At 43.3% G+C, this 26,781-nt stretch overlaps 2 protein-coding genes across 7 annotated transcripts in view; both read left to right on the top strand.

Moving 5' to 3' along the window:
- Window positions 1-6,597, top strand: part of LOC129826494 (solute carrier family 23 member 2-like) — a 63,615-nt gene extending 57,018 nt beyond the window's left edge. For all 4 annotated transcript variants that reach the window (XM_055887281.1, XM_055887280.1, XM_055887283.1 and 1 more), the window contains one exon: window positions 39-6,597. In XM_055887281.1, the coding sequence (XP_055743256.1) occupies window positions 39-310 (272 nt within the window). In that variant the 3' untranslated portion in view covers window positions 311-6,597. The remainder of the gene's footprint in view (window positions 1-38) is intronic.
- Window positions 6,598-7,236: 639 nt separating this feature from the next.
- On the top strand, window positions 7,237-26,506 carry LOC129826500 (ras association domain-containing protein 2-like). Of its 3 annotated transcripts, none has more exons than XM_055887297.1 (10): window positions 7,237-7,499; window positions 16,602-16,675; window positions 16,829-16,904; window positions 19,900-20,051; window positions 20,994-21,091; window positions 21,277-21,419; window positions 21,547-21,700; window positions 21,962-22,083; window positions 22,538-22,635; window positions 22,798-26,506. In XM_055887297.1, exons 2-10 carry the CDS (start codon window positions 16,623-16,625, stop codon window positions 22,865-22,867), a joined length of 966 nt encoding a protein of 321 aa, XP_055743272.1. In that variant the 5' UTR covers window positions 7,237-7,499; window positions 16,602-16,622; the 3' UTR covers window positions 22,868-26,506. The 3 variants fall into 3 exon arrangements, with proteins under 3 accessions (XP_055743272.1, XP_055743273.1, XP_055743270.1); XM_055887298.1 differs by lacking the exon at window positions 7,237-7,499 and adding an exon at window positions 9,755-13,439 and having other exon boundaries at window positions 20,997-21,091; XM_055887295.1 differs by lacking the exon at window positions 7,237-7,499 and adding an exon at window positions 9,757-13,439.
- The last annotated feature ends 275 nt before the right edge of the window (window positions 26,507-26,781 follow it).

Genomic DNA, 26,781 nt, shown 5'->3' with positions numbered 1-26,781 from the left:
TTCCTCTTTTCTTTCTCATTTGTCTCTCCTCTTGTCAGGTACCAGGGAGGAGCGAGGGATCGGGAAGTTGAAGCGAGGGTCGGGACCCAGTGCTGCGGAGCTGGAGGGGATGAGAACCTACGACCTCCCGTTTGGCATGGACTTCCTGCGTCGTCACACTGTCTTCCAGTACTTCCCCATCAGCCCCACCTTCAGTGGCTACCAGTGGAGCGCAATCCGCAAGGCCTGCAGACGTAGGGGTGGACGGGGGGAGGCAGGGAAGGGAGCAGAGATGGAGAGAGTCACAGAACCAGGGGAGAGCGGGGTATAGCAGATGGGGTGGAGGGGAGGGGGAAGGGATGGAGCTTGGAACCATGGGAGGAGAGGGAGGGGGGAGGGGGAAGGGATGGAGCTTGGAACCATGGGAGGAGAGGGATGGGAGGGGTGGAGGGGAGGGGGAAGGGATGGAGCTTGGAACCATGGGAGGAGAGGGATGGGAGGGGTGGAGGTTTTTGGGTTGCGTCAGTGCAGTGTGACATGCTCAACCCTGTCTTGTATGTCTGTGTGTCTGTAGAACTCCCTGTTTATGCCCTATCCATGCTGTTATTAGCATGTTATAATAGGTGACATTAGCGTGTTATAATGTCCTTATAGAGGAGGGTTCAGGTGGAGTTGCAACACTCTCTCTGGCTCTCGTCTCTACCTAGTATGTGTGCATAAGAGCAGTGTATTAGACAGCCCCTTTATTGAGGTCCCTGTCTTCCAAATACAGTATTTCTACTGGGTCATCAAGTTAAAGCACTTATTTTCAAGGTCAACCTGTCTACATTCATTCCAAGAAATAAAAGGTTTCTTCTCAGCCGTTGAACCAAAATACTCTTAATATATTACACTCCCAGGGGCTCCGCGTGCGTTTGTGTGTGTGTATGCCCACCCATGACATTGTGATGGGGTTGTGTGTGTCACTTGCATTGGCGCATTCCCTGTTTAAGGACAGAGATGGATGGACAGTATCTAATTTACAACAAACGTTTTTAAGCTGAATCATTGACACCTTACAGACCCAATGAGAATCAGACGAAGCTAATCAGTCAGTCCTGTTTAGCAAACCTACACTGCCCACGGTGGTTATGGGGAAGTGTAGTCCTGTTGAAAGGGAACTGGATGAAAGTTGGAGAGGCTTGATGCAAATTCACATTAAACTAATAATTTGCCTGCTCACTACATTTACACACGCACACTAGCAAGCACAAGCTTAATTGCATGCAGATAGGCAAGGTCATGCAGATAGTGTAGATGCAAGTGGCTTGTCAAATGGCAGACCTTAGCCATGCAAAGTGATTGATCTTCGTTTCGCACTATTAGTCGCAAGAGTTAATGCACAGAATGTTAGCTGAAACCTGCTCCTCTAATTGGCTTCTACCCACATAACACGGCCACACTTCAAACACAACAGATCAGACAATGTCATCCACTGGACGAAGGGCTCTCAGTCCCGTAGCCCTAGACACTTCTCCTCGTGCCCTAGTCCTAGACACTTCTCCTCGTGCCCTAGTCCTAGACACTTCTCCTCGTGCCCTAGTCCTAGACACTTCTCCTCGTGCCCTAGTCCTAGACACTTCTCCTCGTGCCCTAGTCCTAGACACTTCTCCTCGTGCCCTAGTCCTAGACACTTCTCCTCGTGCCCTAGTCCTAGACACTTCTCCTCGTGCCCTAGTCCTAGACACTTCTCCTCGTGCCCTAGTCCTAGACACTTCTCCTCGTGCCCTAGTCCTAGACACTTCTCCTCGTGCCCTAGTCCTAGACACTTCTCCTCGTGCCCTAGTCCTAGACACTTCTCCTCGTGCCCTAGTCCTAGACACTTCTCCTAGTGCCCTAGTCCTAGACACTTCTCCTAGTGCCCTAGTCCTAGACACTTCTCCTAGTGCCCTAGTCCTAGACACTTCTCGTATCGCCCTAATGGATGTCAGTATCCTGGTAAAAGCTCATTCTAGCCCTCTAAAGGGATAGTTGAAGCTTGTACCACTGATTACACCGGTCTGTTTCTTTCAATCCAGCTGGTGCCATGAAGAAGTGTCTAGGCCAGGGGTAAGAGCTAGGGCTGTGGACGAGGGCTTGATTTAGGACTGGGAATGTTGATGTTCACCCAGTCAGCTTGCAAGCCTTACTGTGTCAGTATTATCTTTAGCATCGTTAACAAATGCCACCAAAACCAGCTCTCTCCTGAACGCATACACCCTCAACCAGCTGCTGTTATTACAACTGAAATTAATACGGCATTTGAAGGTTGACTTAAATTATGCAATAATGGCTTATAAGCAGTTTATAACTAGTATTAACTGCTTACAAGTCATTGTTGTAAGTAAGTTTTATTAAAATGTATTACCTGTAAGGACCTATAATCATAAATCATGCTAAACAGACTATACAATGTAATAGTTAAACTGTAACAATGTTCATGAGCAGTTCATAAGGACACTTTCAAAAAGTTTTTCACATTTGTACTTTGTTTAGAGAGGCTACACCGATTTTAGCGCGAAGCAGAATGCACTTAGTTAGCTAGTTGTGCGATCACAACATAGTTTTTGAAATGCAGACCTTTTTCTATTTCACTGATGTTCTTCATTTTGTTATTGTGTTCGATTCATACTTATTAGTCTAGTGTTCTGTAGTGTTTGTGAGCACATTCATGGTGGTATAGGTGGTGTGACCACAGCCTGAGTGAAGATCATGCTATGATAAAGGCTTACATGCAGTCACACCAGTGCATGGTTTACAAAGGAAGGAAATGGAGACGCTCCACAGATTTAGCTAGGGAAATTACCAGAAAGATGCTTTGAAATCTTTTGTACCCAGATGCCTGACAAAGTGAGAACTAGGGAGAGAAAAGAGGTAATTTTTATAGTACCAATCCTCTCCCTGATCGCTATAGGCTCCCCTTCCCTCTGCTCTGTCCTACTCTGATACAGGTGTCAGAGGTCTACACTACTGTTCTGTTCAAGTGAACACGTTGTTTGATTTAGTCTTCAAGTTTAATGGTTGTGGGGTAGAGAGTGTATTTGATGATGTTTATAGGGGTGTCCTGGGGGTATTTGTTCACAATGGCTCACAGACTACAATTTTGTCCTGCACCTATTGATTCTGTCTATTGATCTACTATTATTGTTATGATTGTTACTGGTGTCATTATTCGTGTTGTTGGCATTGTTCACGTGTTTGGTTCTATGTGCCTACCCCCCCCACCCCCAATCCCCTCTACATCACTCACCTGCCTCACCCTCCCTTCTTCCATCCTCACATCAACTGTAGGAATCTGCACCTCAACTTCAAATACAACTTTATTTATAGTTCCTGTAACATACAGTACAGGTCACACCTCACAAGTTGAATGTCCTCTGACTGACTACACATTTAGTGGACCAGTAAATATCACTCTAAAGACTATTGCCAGGTAGTGCGCCCTGACTGTGTGTGTTCACATGTTTCAGAGCTGGGGTCAAGTTCAAGTCAAGAATTCAAAAACTGAGTGTGCGTCAGAAATGGCACCCTATTCCCTATATAGTGCACTGTACTACATAGAGAATAGAGTGCCATTTGCGACACAATGAGTGTAATTGACATGGAGAGGACCCTCTGGAACCTCTGCTATGTGTGTCTGGACTGGAGCGCTGTGTTTTACTGTGTGAGCCGTCATCTATAGAAAATCCATGGTTGATCGTTGAGGTAGGGTTGAATTGGGACTCCTCCTGGCCAGTATAGTTGTCTATTATAAGCCTACATAACATAGTTAACTTAAAAAGATGCACAGATATGCATAATGATTGTGATCTTTGCAGAACCAAAATGCAAAAGAAGCACCAGTCCTTTCTTCATTCTTTCTCATCACCTATTTCTCTTACTCTTCTCTTACTCTTCTCTTTGCTGCACCAAAACAATGAGTGGCGATAGTCACCGGTTCAGACATATAGAAATGTAAACCATTTTAAGTAACATTTCAGATTGACTTGAATTTCTCATTTGTTTTATTTATTTATTTATGATTAGTAAGAAAGTCAGTGTTTAGTGGAATGTATGTGAAGCCAATTTGTGTGCCTTATGCACATTGTCAGAAATACATTTATCAGTTTTGAGTTTACTTGTTAGAGTTTACTGGCCCTATTAGAATGTTATCCAGATTTCCCACTGAGATACTGATATTGTTAGTCCCCACAGGCAGCAGGTTGAAGTTACCTCTGGATACTGATCACAGATCAGTTTAGTGTTTTCTCCCTTAATGAGTATGGTTAGAATTTGTTGTGACTGGTCCTATATCTGTGCCTAAGGACAACTTCTACAACAAGCTCTATGGAGGGAGAGGCTCCAGCGTGTACTCTTAGAACCTGGACAGAGAAAAGCAACATTCTTACGAAAATCATATAATCACACAAGGTGCTCTTACAATAAGTCATTCCATGCATGTTACATTTTTATGAAACCCCTTTTGAACTGGACATGGCTCAGTTAGGGACCCGGGGTGAGAGGGCAGTCTAGAACAGGGGTTCTCAAACTTTTTAGGTCTTGGGACCCCTTTTATGATGCCAAATTTATCAAGGACCCCCCCTCATAATCAGAACATAATCAGAAAATTTGCATACAAGGAAGAACCAAATCTTGAACCCTGGAAAGGAACATTTTAAAGGCCCATCTCTTGGCATCAGAGTGAAAATGTTGCCGTTTTTCATGCAAATTTCCTGCAATTCTACACATTTTGTCATAGGGAAGAGATTTTCTTGTTGCCGCTTTAAGCTAATATCCTGCAGTTCTATACATGTTGCCATGCATGTTTTTTGCTGTAGTTTTAAAGCTTAAATTACAGTGCATTTATATATATATATTTTGTAATCATTTTTGGGAATAAAAGGAAGTCATTTACATTTTACGTCATTTAGCAGACGCTCTTGTCCAGAGCGACTTACAGTAGTAGTGAGTGCATACATTTTTTTTTTTTATACTAGTCCCCCGTGGGAAACGAACCCACAACCTGGCGCTGCAAGTGCCATGCTCTACCAACTGAGCTACACGGGACTGTGTAATTGATTTGAACAAATTTACTGTGGATACCAATATCCCTGTGAGCCTTCCAAACCCATGTTGCCAAGGGGTAAGAACATAAATTATATATTAATGTTACATTTTATTATATTGTATTACACCCTCAACTTATTCCATGGATCACTTGGCCAAAATCTGTTAGTAATATTCTTTCTTTTTTTAAATAATAATAATATTTCGTTTGATATGTTTTGAAATCTGTTCACGGACCCCTGCAGTCCAGCCGTCAATGGTTTTGTACTGCAGCATGCTTGATTCTGCTTAGATGGTGTTGTGACACAGTTTACCCAGTGAGAAAGTGTTCCCTTCCCAGGAGGGGTGTATTCTGCCACTTCTTGTGGTGAAATAACTTTGTACACACACATGCATATTCTATAATGCAATTTCTGTGACGTCACCACACGCTAATGCAATTAGCAGAGATTTTTTCGTTGTTTCCTTCCCCCTTCCTCATCATCCTCCAACCCCCTCCTCCCCTCCACACCTGCAGTGTCCTCTCCGTTTTAGTGTACCTGTATTCTCTATTGAAATGTCGATGTTGTTGAATGCAGAAATAGACACTGGTTGGATCCAGGGCAAGGTTCACTGATCTAAGGTCAGTTTTCCATTCCTCCCGACTAATGATTAATATTAGGATTTGGGGCGGGTAAACTGTTCCTAGATCGGTGTCAAAGGGCATCTTCCACCCAAAGTGCTGATCGGTACTTAGCTTGTTTTGACTTTGATATATCTTTAGTTTGTTGGACCTCCTTGATAGAATCTTCTCACAGCATGGATAGTTGAAAAAAAATAAGAAAAAAAAGAAATATACCCCTAAAACTATGTTAAATAATACTACAATATAAACCAGGGGTACATCTGAAATGGTTTACTATTTCCCATGTAGAGCACAACTGACTCTGGAAAGTAGGGGAGAGTAGGGTGTCATTTGAGCATCAGCCCATAGCTCACCTCATATGAAGCCAATGCCTCACCTCTGCATGTGCTTTCTCACTCGAGGTCAGGAGGTGTATGACTCAACGAAATCTATCCCTTTCAGTTCTTTTGAAGGGGAAGCTACCTGAAGAATATGCTTTTTGTCTATCGTGTTATCTTTTCAAATGTTTTTCTTGTTTTTTTATACATCATTTTTGTTTTTACAAAGAAATGTTTGTAAGAAAATAAATCATGCCTTATAAACTTAAATTGTCATGCTGCAATGCGCACCATTTTTGTTACATTTTTATTTAATAAAAAAATTAGAAAATACATTTTTGTTTCTATTTCAAATCTGTAGTTCGGTGGAATAGTTTTGCTAGCTGGACATTTTTTCATAATGTATTTTTCTAACATTGCTTCCTGTTATCAAGTTAATACAGTATCAGTACAAATTGAGGGAGCTGACTTTAAACAGATGTATAAATATATATTGAATTGAGTACCATGTGCTAAGAAACTTCTGGACCAGGCATTGTGTATACTAACAGTAGCAACAAAATGTTATATTCTTTGTTCCTAAAGCTATTTAATAAGATGTTACAGAATGAATCATGTCTATTGTCTTTTTTTGTTAGTAGAACTGAAATAGATTTGTTTCGACCTTTATTTTATTCTACCCTAATTTTAAAGACACAGGACTACTGCACAACAACCACATATCTAGTCTCAATAGTTAATTGGTAAACATTTTTAGATTGTTCTTTCTCTGTCTGACAGGGAGTGTTCATGGCAGAGAGATTAAGCATATTGCTGTCTGGTAATATCATGGACTCAGCCATTCTCTATTCATTGACGTCAGATATTAAGCCCTGGAGCTGAAGAGCGCAAAGAGAGCAGATGATACCGAAGAGATTAGTGGGACAGAGGAGAGCACCACTAATGTCTCCTACTTTAAAAATATAAAATTGTCAAACTATGTTGAGAAATAAGTGATTACCATACAACCCCATATGACACATCAGTCATAGCACATTAACATTTATTTAGGGATAACTTGACCTATTCAGTTCGTTTTTCCTTGAATATGCGCATAGGGTTAGTTATCTATTATGCATGTGTTTTTTGGGGGGGTGCATTGTTTTCGGGATTCCCCCTCCTATTCTATTCACCTATTCCGAGAGCAAGCAGTCAGAGCGAACAAAGGGGCGGCAGGTCGCGCACTGATTGGTTACCGGGTTCAATGCCAGAGGTCCGCTACAACAGATGGGGATCTCCTCTCGTCGCGCGCACGCCACGCACGCACGCACGCAAATCCAGTGCTTGAATGCGCCGATTGTTTCCGATGCGCGGATAGGCGAACCGAGCAGACTGGGTGACGCACGGTTAACGACTATATCCCGCCCGAGCCCCCAACGTGGCAGAGAAGAACCAACCCCAGTTTATCGTTCGTTAACAATACATAAAGCCTGAAGAGGTTCGGGAAATCATCAGACTGTCTAGCAGCTCCGTCCGTAAGTAGGATATATGTAAAACGATATGAGTCTGCCATGCCTGTGTAGTGATCGATAAACTCAAGGCAAGCACTTTGTAGCCCATTTCTATGCATATACAAATAACAATGTCGCCAGCTATAGTTTTAGAGCACTTTAGAGCACGATCAAGAACGTGTGCGTTACTAGTCAAGATCCAACGAAACAGACCTTTTCGAAGTAATCTGGTATAATTGATAGTCAGAGGCTATAGTGAAAACATGTTATCCCATTGATAGTGCAACACTATTCACCCTCCACACACAGTACCAAATAAAACTGTTATAACCGTTTTTCAGGGTTTTATTATGTTAACCGTTAGAAAGCCATCTCGGGCCTCTTCCTATACAGTCTAGTCTATAAAATATTCTCTGTCAGTCTGGAATCTGGATAGATTACATAAATATCAGATATTTAAGATTCCTCTCAACACACACACTACTGTGGGAGTGCCCAGAGATTTACCCTCTCAGATTGTGGATGTTCAAGCATGTGGTCATATTTTTCACACAAAGTTGTGAGGGAATTAATAATGTATTGGCCTGTACCTTAATGGCTCATAATTAATAGGATATAATGCTTCATAAGGTCATGTAAAATCTAATTTCACCACAATGGTGAGACAGATTGAAGGGGCAGGGATACACACACACAATATTTGGCACTCTGTAATAGATTTGGTTGTTAAACCTCAGATGTTTTTAGGGTTGCTATGACAATGTGAACAATAGTGCTGAGGCAAAGTTGGGGTTGAGAGGGAGGAGGGAGGAGGAGGGAAGTGGACGTTTGGACCTGCATTCATCCCACAAGATAAAGCAGTTCACCAAGGACAGGGGCACAGAGCAAGAGATCAAAAAATGTGTGTGTTTGTGAATGAGAGAGGGAGAGAGAAGTCCAGAAATCCTGGTCAGGAGTTTTAATAGAGGTGGATGGGTGCCAGTCCATGAAGATGAGACAGAGAGGTAGTGAAAGGGATGGAGGAAAACAAGTTAGATTAAGAGGAAAACAAATTGAAATTACAACATTAATGTGAATAGATATGTTACAGGAAGAAAGCAATAGACCAGGAGTTAATAAGTCTAGCACTGTAGAAAGAGAGTGACGGAGGGGGGGGGGGGTAGAAAGACATCTGGTATTAGTGAACTAAAACTGTTCTGCTTTGCCAATATTTGCACCTCTTTTCCATGGCTATTAAGCTTATTGAATAGAGTTGTGTGGGAAGAAGAGCGAGTGCTATGCTTAGACTAGGTCATCTCTGGTAGAGGCGTAGGGAAAACTGGCTTGGCTGCTGGGGTGGAGGGGTGGAAGCGTAGGGAGGGAACGAGACTGGCTTGGCTGCTGGGGTTGAGGTGTGGAGGCGTAGGGAAGGAACGAGACTGGCTTGGCTGCTGGGGTGGAGGCGTAGGGAGGGAACGAGACTGGCTTGGCTGCTGGGGTTGAGGTGTGGAGGCGTAGGGAAGGAACGAGACTGGCTTGGCTGCTGGGGTTGAGGGGTGGAGGCGTAGGGAGGGAACGAGACTGGCTTGGCTGCTGGGGTTGAGGGGTGGAGGCGTAGGGAGGGAACGAGACTGGCTTGGCTGCTGGGGTTGAGGGGTGGAGGCGTAGGGAGGGAACGAGACTGGCTTGGCTGCTGGGGTTGAGGTGTGGAGGCGTAGGGAAGGAACGAGACTGGCTTGGCTGCTGGGGTTGAGGGGTGGAGGCGTAGGGAGGGAACGAGACTGGCTTGGCTGCTGGGGTTGAGGGGTGGAGGCGTAGGGAGGGAACGAGACTGGCTTGGCTGCTGGGGTTGAGGGGTGGAGGCGTAGGGAGGGAACGAGACTGGCTTGGCTGCTGGGGTTGAGGGGTGGAGGCGTAGGGAGGGAACGAGACTGGCTTGGCTGCTGGGGTTGTATATGAGGCAGTAGAGGATTCAAGGGAATGCAGAGGGAGGGGAAGGCTGGAGGCTATTTTTGGACCCCCGTCTAGAACAGAACAGGGCTCATTCTCCCCAAATCCATCATCCAAGCTGGAATGCAGAACAAAACACAGTGACAGAACACAGAGCCGCGACCCGAGCCAGCCTGGGTAAATTTGTCTTTTTTTAGATACGGCCAGTCGTTTCCCCCCCCAAAACAACAGGCATGATGTGTTTTTTTGCAGGCAGCAGACACTCAATTAAGACATATCAGAAGTAGAGTGTAGCCACATCATTATTAATCTCTCGTTGACAGTAACATAAAGTAGGTGATGCTGTTACGCAAGATTTTAGTTCTGGGTTTCCAAGATTACATCATAATTCATGTGGAACTGCCAGGCTAGACCAGGGGTTCCCACATGTTCGTGCCCTGACCCATCAAAGCTTCTAGCGGTTTCTTGGGCCACAGCCCAGACTTAAACGACATACCAGTAATCTGTCATCACTGGGACCATTGGCTTGGCCCAGCACAATTCGGCGCTCAAGGACTGAGCCGCCCATCCCCGCTCTGGGTATTAAGGCTAATGTCTCCTATTGTGGTGTGTGTGTGTAGGCCTAATGGCCTAACATGGCCTAATATGCACTGTATGTGACCAACCACCTCGATTCGGTCTTATGTAGCAAAATTTCAAATGGTGATTTTTACGTTGGATTTAAGTAGACTCAGAGCTAGTAAATGGTAAATCATACACTACAGTTGAGGAACAACGGGAAAGTAATTCTGCTTTGAAAGTTGATAAACTTGTAACCCCACTTTTGAGAAAATGGACCTTGAATATTTTGATACACTTACTGGAGAGCTCTTCTTTGTCTACACCCATTCAGCATTGTTCACACCCTCTTAAGCCTTAGTCCCACCCATCGCTTTAAGGATTCAATGAGGCCATGTGCTAAACAGAGTGATTACGGTAGTGTACTAAACAACCAAAGATTTCAAGACTAAAGGCTGGTTTATACTACTTCTATCCACATGTATGTATTTTATTTTATTTTTTTATTTTTATTTTATTTTACCGTTATTTTACCAGGTAAGTTGACTGAGAACACGTTCTCATTTGCAGCAACGACCTGGGGAATAGTTACAGGGGAGAGGAGGGGGATGAATAAGCCAATAAGCCAATACAGTTGCCACAGTGACATCATGAACATTCTATTGTCATCCGACATCAAAACGACAGGCTGCATGACATCAGCAGCCTGCTGGTTCAAAATAGTATAACTGGTGTATTTTAACACTAATAAACCCATCTGTTTAAAATAGAATTTAGTTTATGTCAATCTAGCAAACCAGGCAACTAAAACCAACTTTCTAAACAGTGTTTTGGTTTGATTCTCGCTTGTTAGCTGGCTAGCTAATATTAAGTTAGCCAGTTCAAATAAAGACCATATCATATAGCTGACAACGTCTTAACGAGCTAATTTCTATTCATTATTACAGGAAAATAAACTCACAACAAGATCATAATTTAGAAGTTAATGTCGAGCTAATTACAGAAAATAGCTTATGGTTTTGAGTGTGACAAAATAAAAGCAGGGTATTCTACTGGATAATTTTAGAACTTGGACACTGTCTCAGTGACCTAACATTATATCCTAATTTGACTTTGGTGCAAGTCATGTTCTTCACCTGACCGACTCTGGTAAACACACACTATATATAAAATAAATCTCAATGTATTTGTCACATGCACAGGATAGAGAAGGTGTAAACGGTACAGTGAAATGGTTGCTTGCATAGTCTTTTGTTTAGACATGGAGCTAGATAGCTAGCTAGCTAAACAATGAACCATAATCCCAACTCATAACGTTACTTCCTTGCATGAATCTACAGGTAGCTAAAGCTAACCAACTAGGTTCAATGTTAGCTAGCTAGCTAATATTAGACAATAACTAGCAATGCAAATGACTCTGAGATACAAATAATATTACTACACAGATCACGTGTAAAGTTAGCTAGCGAGACAGCCAGCTAACATTAGCTAGCTAACAGTACGCCTTAACTTACAATGAAAATGACTTTCTGACAAAATTTTCAACATAATATCTGAAAATGTAGCTAGCTAGACTCTCTTACCCGTATACATGGATGAACGCTTCTCCCTCTGTCACGGATGCTATGGTTGCCTTTAGTTTGAAGATATAATCCGGAGACAGGTGTTTTATATTTGCAATCAAACGCAGAATTTTTTTCCCATCTCGTTAGCTATCATACTCTGCTTCCACCGGGCATTCCACTGTTTTCAAAACTCGGTCCTCCAGAAAGTGGAGAGCATTAGCAACACTTTTGCAGTTCTTCATGATATCTTTCCAAAAAGCTGCGTTAGAAAGGATTCCCTACACATATTGAGCAGCTCGTGTTATAGACAAAAGCGTGCTACATGGCAGACCAATCCTCTCATCTCTCGGCATGTCTAGACCATCCATTATCTCAGCCAATCATGGCTAGTTCCAATCTGCCTCTAGAAGCAACGTCAGCACAAGAACTGTTCGTCGGGAGCTTCATGAAATGGGTTTCCATGGGCGAGCAGCCGCACACAAGCCTAAGATTGCCAAGCGTCGGCTGGAGTGGTGTAAAGTTTTCCGCCATTGGACTCTGGAGCAGTGGAAACGTGTTCTCTGGAGTGATGAATCACGCATCACCATCTGGCAGTCTGATGGACGAATCTGGTTTTGGTGGATGCCAGGAGAACACTACCTGCCCCAATGCCTAGTGCCAACTCTAAAGTTTAGTAGGAGGAATAATGGTCTGGGGCTGTTTTTCATGGTTCGAGCTTGGCCCCTTAGTTCCAGTGAAGGGAATTCTTAACACTACAGCATACAATTACATTCTAGACAATTCTGTGCTTCCAACTTTATGGCAACAGTTTTGGGAAGGCCCTTTCCTGTTTCAGCATTACAATGCCCCTGTGCACAAAGCGAGGTCCATACAGAAATGGTTTGTCGAGATCGGTGTGGAGAAACTCGACTGGCCTGCACAGAGCCCTGACCTCAACCTCATCGAACACCTTTGCGATGAATTGGAACGCTGACTGCGAGCCAAGCCTGATCGCCCAACATCAGTGCCCGACCTCACTAATGCTGTTGTGGGTAAATGGAAGCATATCCCTGCAGCAATGTTCCAACATCTAGTGGAAAGTGGAGGCTGTTAAAACAGCAAAAGGGGGACCAACTCCATATTAATGCTCATGATTTTGGAATGAGATATTCGATGAGCAGGTGTCCACAAACATTTGCTCATGTAGTGTAGGTGCTGAAATATGGATAATGCTGCATGGTGTGTTGGTTGATTAGTCTTACATTTTTGATATGATCACGATAATTGAATGTGTTTCTACGTGAGGCATTGGCTGGACACGTGAGGTAGAATGTGTGTGTGGGTTTTGTCTGTTGCTTCTTACCTTTCAATAGTTCTCTCTGTCTGTATATGGGGCTACTTGTGAGCCTTTCAGAGAGAAGCTGTGTATGTGTGTGTGTGTGTGTGTGTGTGTGCGTTGGTGTATTTGTCCATGTGTATGTGGGAGAGAGGTATCATATTTCATGTCTGTAGTTTGAATTGAGGAAGTCTCATGTCAGAGCGGCAGCATCAGTTTCCGCTGTGACTGAGCCTCTAAAGGAGGAAGAGATTAGCGGAAGGGGAGCACTTCCTTTAAACCAGCCCCTTCGACCGCCCCTTTCTCTCCCTGGTGCTCTCTCCGTCGCCTCTCCCCTACAAACACACAGAAGCCTTAGACTGAGGCCTTGGGTAACTCCCCTGGATAACCAGCCACTGAAGTCTGAAGGGACAGGCTTAGTGCTGAACACTCTCTACTCCACAGAAAGGACAGAGTAGCTTCACCGACTCAAGCCGAGCCAGCTTCAGGTCAACTGGACCCTGAGGACTAACATATTGTGTGTTTGTGCTACTAGTGCTGGTAGCAGATCTCTCTGTCTCTTTCCTGGCCTGACAGGGTCACACAGCTCTCAGTACGGTAAGCCACACAGCAGCTTTTTACATACACGCACACATACACACACACACACACAAATGTTTATGTTGGATGTATCTGTTATTGGCAGATATTTCAGTAATGTTTCACGGCATGGATGGGGAAGTGGCCAAGTGGAAATATACAATGGGTACTGGATAGCATAACATTGTGTGTTTAGAGTGTCTGTTATTAACAGCAAGTTTTGATTTCAGAGGTCTGCCAAGGAGAAGTACAAGGATGAGACACTGTGTGTGCGTGTACGTGTGTGCCTGCGTGTCAGAGGGTGTTGAATGTGTTTGTTAATACAACTGAAATTATTTGGTATGGAGGGTGCCCCATGTGACTCCAGCGTGCCTTGCACCTGTTCTTGTCCTTCGCAAGCTTCTCTGCTGCCCCCTCTCACTCACTCACTCACACACACTCTCTTTCTCTCTCTCTGTCTCTCTTTCAGCCTGGCAGGAAGGAAACCTCGGAGTATGCTGGCAGCATGCCATGTTAAATTAGAAGTCCAACGTGTGTGTGTGTGTGTGTGTGTGTGTGTGTGTGTGTGTGTGTGTGTGTGTGTGTGTGTGTGTGTGTGTGTGTGTGTGTGTGTGTGATGGTCACCACAGAGCTTTCCATGTGTGTTAGGGATTTTCTGTGTGTGGTGTGTGTTTTAGACAGATGGGGGAAGGAGAGAGGAGGAGGAAAAGAGGAAGAGAGAGAGATTGTTTAGCACAGCTGTCTTGCTCCATCTCACACTTCCTGTTCCTGTTTCAGTCAGTCAGAGACAGAGGCTGCAGTCCAAATTCAAAGTAGACAGCCCTCGGCCCTAAACCCTCAGCCCTTGAATGACATTTTACATCGTCATATCCAAATGTACCTTAGATGTCCCTTGACGAAGTGAGGGAGAGTAATGATTAGAGAGGCAACGTCCTTGGTGGAAATCTTGAAATTGAGCTTAAAAACAATCAGCCTAAAGCTATTAATGTGCCAAGCAAGCTAACATAGCTAACTAGCACTCCTGTCAGGTAGCTAACGAGCTACAGTTACCCATAGTTGGCTAGCTAGTTATCCTTGTCTCATCGCGCACTAGCGACTCCTGTAGCGGGCCAGGCACAGTGCACGCTGACACGGTCACCAGGTGTACGGTGTTTCCTCCGACACATTGGTGCGGCTGGCTTCCGGGTTGGATGTGCGCTGTGTTCAGAAACAGTGCAGTTGGGTTGTGTTTCGGAGGACGCATGGCTCTCGACCTTCGCCTCTCCCGAGTCCGTGCTGGAGTTGTAGCGATGAGACAAGACAATAACTACCAGCAATTGGATATCACAAAATTGGGGAGAAAATGGGGGTAAAAAAAAAAGTTTTAGAACTATTCATTCAAGGGTTTTTCTTTATTTTAACTATTTTCTACATTGTAGAATAATAGTGAATACATCAGTACTATGAAGTAACACATGGAATCATGTAGTAACCAAAAAAGTGTTAAACAAATCAAAATATATTTGAGATTTGAGATTCTTCAAATAGCCACCCTTTGCCTTGATGACAGCTTTGCACACTGTTGGAGCAAAGCACCCCCACAACATGATGCTGCCACCCCCATGCTTCACGGTTGGGATGGTGTGCTTCGGCTTGCAAGCCTCCCCCTTTTTCTTCCTAAGATAACGATGGTCATTATGGCCAAACAGTTCTATTTCTGTTTCATCAGATCAGAGGACATTTGTCCAAAAAGTACGATCTTTGTCCCCATGTGCAGTTGTAAACTGTAGTCTGGCTTTTTTATGGAGGTTTTGGAGCAGTGGCTTCTTCCTTGCTGAGCGGCCTTTCAGGTTATGTTGATATAGGACTCGTTTTACTGTGGATATAGATACTTTTGTACCTGTTTCCTCCAGCATCTTCACAAGGTCCTTTGCTGTTTGTTCTGGGATGATTTTCATTTTTCGCACCAAAGTACGTTCATCTCTAGGAGACAGAACGCGTCTCCTTCCTGAGCGGTATGACGGCTGCGTGGTCCCATGGGTTTTATACTTGCGTACTATTGTTTGTACAGATGAACGTGTTACCTTCAGGCGTTTGGAAATTGCTCCCAAGGATGATACAGACTTGTGGAGGTTTTTTTCTGAGATCTTGGCTGATTTCTTTTGATTTTCCCATGATGTCAAGCAAAGAAACACTGAGTTTGAAGGTAGGCCTTGAAATACATCCATAGGAACACCTCTAATTGACTCAAATGATGTCTATTAGCCTATCAGAAGCTTCTAAAGCCATCACATCGTTTTCTGGAATATTCCAAGCTGTTTAAAGGCACAGTCAACTTAGTGTATGTAAACTTCTGACACACTGGAATTGTGATGCAGTGAGTTATAAGTGAAATAATCTGTCTTTAAACAATTGTTGGAAAAATTATTTGTGTCATGCACAAAGTATATGTCCTCACCGACTTGCCAAACCTATAGTTTGTTAACAAGAAATTTGTGGAGTGGTTGTAAAACGAGTTTTAATGACTCCAACCTAAGTGTATGTAAACGTATGACTTCAACTGTACATAATTCCCAAACATTCTTATAATTTATGAAAGTTATTATCTAAGTGCTCGCTTGTCAGAAAATGTTTTAAAAAGTGTCAATCTTCCTGGGGGTGTATATGAACGGATTTTAACAATATTTAATATCTCTAAAATGCTGTCAGTTCCACTTTTAACAATGTTGAGTGACTTGATGACAGACTAGATGTATGAAATCAGTGATTGTTGTATTTCCCTACCTGCCTGTCTGTCTGAGGTATATATTTATTCTATTCCAATCATTTTTGAATGTTTTATTATTCCTTCAATCATATTCCTACTCTTCCTCCCCACCCACCTCCTGTCTCTGTGGCAATGTGGTGTGTCTCCATGGTGATGCTCGGGTGAATTGCTGCCTCTGGTTGATCATGAGGTGTCATGAGACTCATCAGTCAATCTCTCTCTCTCTATTGCATCCTTGTTCTCCAATATCTATCCTCATTCATGTTGAATTCCACTCCCCCCTATTCTCTCCCTTCCTTTCCCATGTCCTCTCTCTGCTTCATCCCTAGACTGGTACTCATCAACCTCCTATAAAAACATCTGAATATGATTTCTGATCTCTCTTTGTCTCTGTCTAGCCCTCTCTCACTGTCTGTCTGTCTCTCTCTCTCCAGCTCCTCTCATGCTGACTGAGAATGGATAACGTTCAGAACGGGGTTCAGATCGGAGACAAAAAGTTCATCAGCAAGTAAGGCATACATGTATGCACACACACACATACGCATGCACACACACACATACGCCACAGATGCACACACACACATACACACCGATGTATGCCATAATAAAATGTGTGTAAATTAATTGATTGTTGTCATTAAAGTTGTCTTTCTGTCTTCAGGGCAACAGTCCTGTCCCACCTCAAAACCTACAACCTCTATTATGATGGACAGAACCTGCAGTTGAGACACAGAGAGGTATCGGTAGTGCGTGTGTGTTGGTGTAAATTAAATCAAATTGTATTTGTCACATGCGCCGAATACAACATGTGTAGACCTTGTGAAATGCTTACTTATAAGCCCTTAACCAACAATGCAGTTTTAAGAAAATACTTTTCTTTTAAGTAAGAGATAAGAATAACAAATAATTAAAGAGCAACAGTAAATAACAATAGCGAGGCTATATACAGGGGGTACCGGTAGAGTCAATGTCAATGTGCGGGTGCACCGGTGTCGAGGAAATTGAGGGAATATGTACATGTAGGTAGAGTCATTAAAGTGACTATACATAGATAATAACAGAGAGTAGCAGCAGCGTTCCGGGGGGGGCACTACAAATAATCTGGGTAGCCATTTGATTAGCTGTTCAGCATTCTTATGGCTTGGGGTTAGAAGCTATTTAGGAGCCTCTTGGACCTAGACTTGGCGCTCCGGTACCACTTGTTGTGCGGTAGCAGAGAGAACAGTCTATGACCAGGGTGGCTGGAGTCTTTGACAATTTTTAGGGCCTTTCTCTGACACCGCCTGGTATAGAGGTCCTGGATGGCAGGAAGTTCTGACCCACTGGAATTGTGACACAGTGAATTATAAGTGAAATAATCTGTCTGTAAACAATTGTTGGAAAAATGACTTGTCATGCACAAAGTAGATGTCCTAACCGACTTGCCAAAACTATAGTTTGTTAACAAGAAATTTGTGGAGTAATTGAAAAACTAGTTTTGATGACTCCAACCTAACTGTATGTAAACTTCCGTCTTCAACTGTAGGTGTTCCTTTTGTCCAGGTGTGAAAGGGCAGTGTGGAGTGCAATAGAGATTGCATCATCTGTGGATCTGTTGGTGCGGTATGCAAATTGGAGTGGGCCTAGGGTTTTTGGGATGATGGTGTTGATGTGAGCCATGACCAGCCTTTCAAAGCATTTCATGGCTACAGGCGTGAGTGCTACGGGTCGGTAGTCATTTAAGCAGGTTACCTTAGTGTTCTTGGGCACAAAGAATATGGTGGTCTGCTTGAAACATGTTGGTATTACAGACTCAGACAGGGAGAGGTTGAAAATGTCAGTGAAGGTACTTGCCAGTTGGTCAGCGCATGCTCGGAGTACACGTCCTGGTAATCTGTCTGTGAATGTTGTGAATGTTGACCTGTTTGAAAGTCTTACTCACATCGGCTGCGGAGAGCGTGATCACACAGTCGTCCGGAACAGCTGGTGCTCTCATGCATGTTTCAGTGTTACTTGCCTCAAAGCGAGCATAGGCGTTATTTAGCTCGTCTGGTAGGCTTGTGTCACTGGGCAGCTCTCGGCTGTGCTTCCCTTTGTAGTCTGTAATAGTTTGCAAGCCCTGCCACATCCGATGGGCGCCGGAGCCGGTGTAGTACGATTCGATCTTAGCCCTGTATTGACGCTTTGCCTGTTTAATGGTTCGCCGGAGGGCATAGCGAGTTTTCTTATAAGCTTCCCGGCTAGAGTCCTGCTCCTTGAAAACAGCAGCTCTACCCTTTAGCTCAGTGCGAATGTTGCTTGTAATCCATGGCTTCTGGTTGGGGTATGTTTGTGCAGTCACTGTGGGGACGACGTCCTCGATACACTTATTGATAAAGCGACTGATGTGGTGTACTCTTCAATGCCATCGGAAGAATCCCGGAACATATTCCAGGCTGTGCTAGCAAAGCAGTCCTGTAGTTTAGCATCTGCTTCATCTGACCACTTTTTTATAGGCCGAGTCACTGGTGCTTCCTGCTTTAGTTTTAGCTTGTAAGCAGGAATCAGGAGGATTGAATTAGGGTCAGATTTGCCAATTGGAGGGTGAGGGACAGCTTTGTACGTGCCTCTGTGTGTGGAGTAAAGGTTGTCTTGAATTTTCTTTCCTTTGGTTGCACATTTAACATGCTGACAGAAATGAGGTAAAACTGATTTAAATTTCCTTGCATTAATTAAAGTCCTTGGCCACTAGGAGCGCCACCTCTGGATAGTGCCTGCATCGGTCTGTGGTGGTATGTAGACAGCTACGAAAAATACAGATGAAAACTCTCTAGGTAGATAGTGTGGTCTACAGCTTATCATGAGATACTCTACCTCAGGCGAGCAAAACCTTGAGACTTCCTTAGATATCGTGCACCAGCTGTTGTTCACATATATGCATAGGCCCCCGTCCTGTGTCTTACCGGAGGCTGCTGTTCTGTCCTCCAAATGGAGTGTATAACCCGCCAGCTGAATGTTCTTAATGACGTCGTTCAGCCACGACTCGGTGAAATATAAGATATTACAGTTTTTAATGTCCCATTGGTAGGATATACGTGCTTTCAGCTCGTCCCATTTATTTTCCAGCGATGAACATTAGCTTGCAGGTCGGAAGGCAAGGGTAGATTAGCCACTCGTCACCTGATCCTCACAAGGCACCCGGATCTTTTTCCACAAAATCTCAGTTTCCTTCTCCAGCGATTCACGGGGATCTAGGCCTGGTCGGGTGTCTGTAGTAGTATTTCCCTCCCATCCGACTCATTGAAGAAGAACTCTTCGTCCAGTTTGAGGTGAGCAATCGCAGTTCTGATGTCCAGAAGCTCTTTTCGGTCATAATAGACAGTAGCAGCAACATTATGTACAAAACAAGTTACGAACAATGCGAAAAAACAAACAAAATAGCATGGTTGGTTAAGAGCCGATAAGACGGCAGCCCTTCCCTGTGGCGCGATCGTTTATATACGTGTGAATGAGATTAAGAGCGAGAGTCTTTCCATTGTTGCTAATCACTGTCATAATTGGTGTAATAGCTGCACCCTCCTATTTCACCTCTTTATTGCATGTATGCTTTTTCTTTTCCTCCACTCTGTCTATTTTTCTGTCTCTTTTAAGCCTTTGCTGTTCAATTTACCCCTCACTGACTCAATAATTCAATCATTTACCCTGCCCCGAAAGGGTAATAACTGTCAGTGTTTTTGTGTGTGTTTATTGATCATGGTAACTCTGTCTTTACAGGAGGAAGGGGAGCTGATCGTGGAGGGTTTGCTGAATATCTCCTGGGGCCTGCGTCGACCTATTAGATTGCAGATGCAGGACGATCACGAGCGAATCAGACCTCCTCCCTCCTCTACCTCCTGGCACTCCGGCTGTGCCCTGGATAATCAGAGGTAGGGAGTGAGCTCTGGTTACCATACCAACAACACAGAGAAGGCAACATATAGAAACATGTACTATGTACAGTATGTATGAAAGTATACACTGAGTATACAAAACATTAAGAACACCTGCTCTTTCCATGGCATGGACTGACCAGGTGAAATCTATAATCCTTTATTGAAGTCACTTCAGTGTAGATGAAGGGGGGGGGGACAGGTTAAAGAAGGATTTTTATGCCTCGAGACAATTAAAACATGGATTGTGTTTGTGATTTAAGTGCCTTTGAACAGGGTATGGTAGTAGGTGCCAGGCGCACCGGTTTGTGTCAAGAACTGCAACGCTGCTTTTAATGCTCAACTGTTTCCCATGTGTATCAATAATGGTCCACCATCCAAAGGACATCCAGCCAACTTGACACAACTGTGGGAAGCATTGGAGTCAACATGGGTCAGAATCCACGTGGAACGCTTTTGGCACCTTGTAGAGCCCATGCCCTGACAAATTGAGGCTGTTCTGAGGGCAAAGGGGGGAGGGAAGTGCAAAAATAATTTATTTACTGATAATGATGTATTGCTATAGCCTAATGATTATCCTAAAATGTCATACTCATCAACGGTCAAGCATATTTATTTTATTTTGTCTGACCAGGATAGTGTGGCAGTGGGCATGTGGTTGACATTTTACAGAGTTTGGTTTGGTGAATGTTTGTCCTGTGGCCATACTGTTATATCTTTATTATGACCTATATTCTGGGTTTTTAGTTTACTCTGAACATACATTATATTCTCCAATCAGATTACATAGAAACCATATTTTACTGTTCCTCTGCCTGTGTCATTTACACACTGATGTAGTATAACTTTGAAGATAATGTGTCATAAATGAGAAGATAATGCGTCATAAATAAGGTCAGCTAATTAAATATGGGAATATTCATGTTTGCCTTATGTCAGTAGCAACGAAGGTACCCAGCAGATCCCGCCCACCATAGAAGTGACAGAGCACGAAAGCCAATCAGAGGACAGCATTGTGAAGGAGGATGAGGAAGAAGGTGGGTTTTATAGACGAGTAGTCTGAAAACCTTCAGCTTGTTATTATGGAAAACCCAATTATTTATCCAACATCAGATAGCCATGTCTGTTCAACAATACATTTTTAGAACATTTTGTGACGTTCATAGGAGCTTGATTGTCTGACTCCTCCCCTTTCTCCTATATCTGTGCTCTGATTGGACAGAGGAATATGAGAGCTCCGCCCAGCTGCTGAGGACGAAGAGCGATGCAGGGGTTCTGAGACGGGGCCAGCGCCGGTCGCCTAGCGACCAGAGAAGGTTACGACGACACCGCTTCTCCATCAACGGACACTTCTACAATCACAAGGTACACACACACACTATAATACTGCAACCAATGACAACATACTACCACAAATAAACTAATCCTGTCTCTCTCTCTCACTCAATCCTCTCACCCTCTCATCATTTTGCGGCCCCCATCGCCCCTTCAGACTGCAGTCTTTACTCCAGCGTATGGTTCAGTGACTAACGTGCGGATCAACAGTTGTATGACCACGCCTCAGGTGCTGCGAGTGCTACTTAACAAGTTTAAGATTGAGAACAGCCCAGATGACTTTGCGCTGTATCTTGTACACACAAGCGGGGGTGAGTGAGTTTGTGTGTTGTTGTGTGGTTGCGTGTCTGTCACAGAGTTTAAAGCTGAAGCACTTTCTCTGTTTCACAGTGTCCATGTAATCCGTTTGTGTTTATCCTAGACGTGTGTGTGTGTGTGTGTGTGTGTGTCCGTGTGTGTGTCCGTGTGCGCAAGAGTGCTGCAGCTCTGTGGCAAAACATGGCAATCTTCTAACATAACTTAAGTACATCCGTTGTAATGCAGTAAAGGTCTGACAATGTTTTTTCTTTCAGAGCGTGTGAAGCTGAAGCGCAGTGACTACCCCCTGGTGCTGCGTGTGCTTCAGGGTCCATGTGAACAGGTTAGCAGAATCTTCCTGATGGAGCAGGACCTGGGAGAGGAAGTCACCTATGACGTAAGACTGCTGATGTGTAACTGCCAAATTACTCCCCACCCACTATACAACTGATAAATCATTCACTACTTCTCAGTGCCCCTAAACTAAATCACATCCTCTGAATGGAATGTTCTGTCCGTCCTCCTTTCGATTACAAAAGGGCTCAGTTCAATAGAACTTGCAGTGGGCTATTTATGCACTAGACTAGCAAAACCATCATTTACTTAAGTTAAGCTGCTTGGGGGGCTGCCAGCCAAGCCAATTAGCTTTCCTCAACAATGGCTTGACACTGGCTTGACAGTGTAGTCAATGGCCAAAAACTGACATAAGCTGTTATGACTATTTATGGCCTCCTTTATGTTGTTGTTATTATTATTATTACTACTACAGTATTGTGATTTCATAATAGTGGAGGGTCTGGGTCCTGGTCAGGTCTGTGTTTGTAACTGTATTTCTCCCTCCTCCCCACCAGGTGGCACAGTATATTAAGTTTGAGATGCCGGTGCTGCAGAGTTTCATCACCAAGCTGATGGAGGAAGAGGACCGGGAGGTGCAGAAACTCAGGAGCAGGTGCAGTATTGGCAAAGTCTCTGCAGTAGCAACATCTACCTCTCCCCATAGCTGTGTCTATGGTGTCTCCCCAATGTACTGTGTGTTAGTGTCTCATTCTCTCCCCCTCTCTCTCTCTATCTATCTATCTCTCTCTATGTCTCTCTCTCTCTCTGTGTATAGGTATGCATATCTGCGGTGTATCATAGAGAAGCAGTTGCATTGTCTTCCTGAGGGGACCACCTGTATGTGACCTGGTTTAGGGAGGGTCAACCACATCTTCACAAAACCTTCCCAAGATCTCCCAGACCTGTTCAGCTACCCCTCCCTTCCCCTGACTCCGTCCCAAGCACAAAACAGGAGTGACCAAGAACCACCCAGAGGAGAGGCACCCATTCCAACCTCGCCTTATTATCTTTCAAGACCTCCGTAGGGACAGTGTACACATTGTGAAGCATGCCACCCTCTTTCCTGATTCCTGCTGTTTTTGTCCATACCATTTACAGACAGTACATGCCCACTGAACACAGAAGTCTGTTCAACTTCTAGTTTTGAATTACATCTGACTGAGTTGTCAACTAACGTCAATTCAACTTGAAATTAACAAAAAAAATGTATAGGTGGTTGAAAAAAAGACTAAATGCTCTTACATTGATTACTTTTTGCAAATCCAGTTGGTTTTCCACTGTAATTCAACGTCATCCCGTTGATTTGGGGGGTTGAAATGACATGGAAACAACACTGATTCAATCGTTTTTTGCCCAGTGGGTATCCTCTTTGCCATCCCAATCCCTTTCTAACATACCTGCCCCTCTGTAGTGTTATCTGCATAACTGTACCATGTCAGCAATAATAATGGTTTGTGGGGAAGGTGAAGGCTGGCACTTTTCATATGGGGGCCTGTATGGAGCATTGAGCCTGCCCCATGAGCCTGCCCCATCATACCACTCGGATGCACAAGAATTTAAAGCACAAAACCAGCTTTCTTAGTTCTTTTGAGCTAGACAGCACTCGATCTCTCGCTCTCTTTCCCTCTAATTTTCCTTTCAACAATTTTGCCACCTGCAGATAACTAAACTTGTCTCACCTTTTACATCTCTCTCAAAACCAGAACATACCTCAGACTCAGTGACATCACACGCTAGATGAGTTTCTCAGCCAGTCAGTGAGGGAGTTGAATGACTCCTGTCCAGTGACAGTATGTGATGTTGAAACGTGCCTGTCCCCAGTGTGTTGCAGGACTCTCTTTATGATCAGCTCTAGTGAGTCTGTAACTGTAATGTAACTTCATGATTGTCCACAGTTAATCTGAAACCACCACCTAACCTGTTCTATTGGATGTCAAAAACATGTAAACATTTCTGTTACCTGTGTGTTATGCCTCGATCAGACTGACAGCGTCATTGCATCAATGCTGCGTGAGAAATTTTGCTGTCAAACTTTTTTCATTATGTAATCCAATGTGTGCAAGATGTGTGCAACAAACGTTCATTCACCTTTTGCTACTATTTCTGTCAAGTCTACTCATACAATTTGATGCATATGTTGGATTTATCCAACATCTGCACCACACAGAACACAGAAACTGCCTCTGCAACACAATGCTGCAAGGCAAACGCTGCGTTCCATTGGAAATGAACGTACTTCTGGTGTACCAAAACGCAACGACGCTGTCGCTCAGAACTGGGGTTTTTTCATCTATTATTTTAACCTTTATTTAACTTGGCAAGTCCGTTAATAATGTTAGCCTTGCTTGCCAGGGTTATAATCCCGTGATGTGATATGATCTGTGTGTCTACAAACACCTGGAGACTGAAGCACAAAACAGAGAGAGGACCAGAGTTCCTTAAGATTATGAATTATGTAGATGATGGATCAACTACAATAGCTCAAACGAGGGAATGTTGTGTGTGTGCACGCATATCTAAAGCAGTACTTAGTTGCCTTGTAGATATTGATCTGTGTGTGTGTATGACTGCATACAGGACTTTGAGATATGGTACATTAATTCTGTTACACCTACACTACTGGTCAAACGTTTTAGAACACCTACTCATTAAAGGGTTTTTCTTTATTTTTTTACTATTTTCTACATTGTATAATAATATTGAAGACATTAATACTATGAAATAACACATGGAATCATGTAAATAAATGGAATCATGTAGTAACCAAAAAAGTGTTAAACAAATCAAAATATATTTGAGATTTGAGATTCTTCAAATAGCCACCCTTTGCCTTGATGACAGCTGTGCACACTCTTGGTATTCTCTCAACCAGCTTCACCTGGAATGCTTTTCCAACAGTCTTGAAGGAGTTCCCACATATGCTGAGCACTTGTTGGTTGCTTTTCATTCACTCTGCGGTCCCAACTCATCCTAAACCATCTCAATTTGGTTGAGGTCGGGGGATTGTGGAGGCCAGGTCATCTGATGCAGCACTCCATCACTCTCCTTCTTGGTAAAATAGCCCTTACACAGCCTGGAGGTGTGTTGGGTCATTGTTCTGTTGAAAAACATATTATACTCCCACTAAGCCCAAATCAGATAGGATGGCTTATCGCTCCAAAATGCTGTTGTAGCCATACTGGTTAAGTGTGCCTTGAATTCTAAATAAATCACAGACAGTGTCACCATCAAAGCACCCCCACACAATAACACCTCCTCCTCCATGCTTCACTGTGGGAAATACACGTGCGAGATCATGCGTTCACCCACACCGCGTCTTACAAAGACATGGCGGTTGAAACCAAAAATCTCCAATTTAGACTCCAGACCAAAGGACAAATTTCCACCGGTCTAATGTCCGTTGCTCGTGTTTCTTGGCCCAAGCAAGTCTCTTCTTCTTATTGGTGTCCTTTAGTAGTGGTTTCTTTGCAGCAATTCGACCATGAAGGCCTGATTCACACAGTCCCCTCTGAACAGTTGATGTTGAGATGTGTCTGTTACTTGAACTCTGTGAGGAATTTATTTGGGCTGCAATTTCTGAGGCTGGTAACTAATGAACTTGTCCTCTGCTGCAGAGGTAACTCTGAGTCTTCCTGTCCTGTGGTGGTCCTCATGAGAGCCAGTATCATCATAGTGCTTGATGGTTTTTGCGACTGCACTTGAAGAAACTTTCAAAGTTATTGAAAGTTTCCGTATTGACTGACCTTCATGTCTTAAAGTAATGATGGCCTGTCGTTTCTCTTTGGTTATTTGAGCTGTTCTTGCCATAATATGGATTTGGTATTTTACCAAATAGGGCTATCATCTGTGTACCCCCCCTACCTTGTCACAACACAACTGATTGGCTCAAACACAATAAGAAGAAAAGAAATTCCACAAAATAACTTTTAAGAAGGCACACCTGTTAATTGAAATGCATTCCAGGTGACTACCTCATGAAGCTGGTTGAGAGAGTGCCAAGAGTGTGTAAAGCTGCCATCAAGGCAAAGGGTGGCTATTTGAAGAGTCTTGAATATAACATATATTTTGACTTAACACTTTTTTGGTTACTACATGATTCCATATGTATTTCATAGTTTTGATGTCTTCACTATTATTCTACAATGTAGAAAATAGTACAAATAAATAAAAAACCTTGAATGAGTAGGTGTTCTAAAACTTTTGACCGGTAGTGTATATCTACCCTCAGCTTTTAAAAGGTTGCTGTATATTGTTTGTGAGCGCTTGTGTGCGTGCATGCATATATGTTTGTCATTTAAATTTCTATTGCTCTTTCAAGACTGACACGTTTATTTCATGATAGCTGTTTAGCTGTTGTAATGTTGCATTCTGACTAAGCGCTCCTTTTTTTGAGGACACCCTTTTCAAAGTCAAAGACATGCCACTATTTGGAAATGTAGTATTTTTACAAGAATTATTATTATTTAATAAAGAGTTATCTTGAAGCCGATTTGGTCTATCCTTTTCTGGGTCATTTGGTAGAAACCATGTATTCCTGGTTGTATAATACTTGTTGAATCATGTATAATATGTAAAGATATGAACTGATGCCATTTTATATACTGTATCTTAAAATTGAACATCATATGATGTCATTTAAAACTGTATGATCTAACTCTGGAGTATTTCTGTTGGTTGTTTTGGTGGGCTTTGAGGTTTACAGTAACTGGCAGCTGAACACACACACACACAGGTTATCGAAGTGTGCAGGTATATCTGT

The sequence above is a fragment of the Salvelinus fontinalis genome, chromosome 28, assembly GCF_029448725.1.
Source record: "Salvelinus fontinalis isolate EN_2023a chromosome 28, ASM2944872v1, whole genome shotgun sequence".
Classification (NCBI taxonomy): Eukaryota; Metazoa; Chordata; class Actinopteri; order Salmoniformes; family Salmonidae; genus Salvelinus; species Salvelinus fontinalis.
The sequence above is the reverse complement of the archived record's forward strand: the minus strand, read 5'-3'. Positions and strand labels throughout refer to the sequence as shown.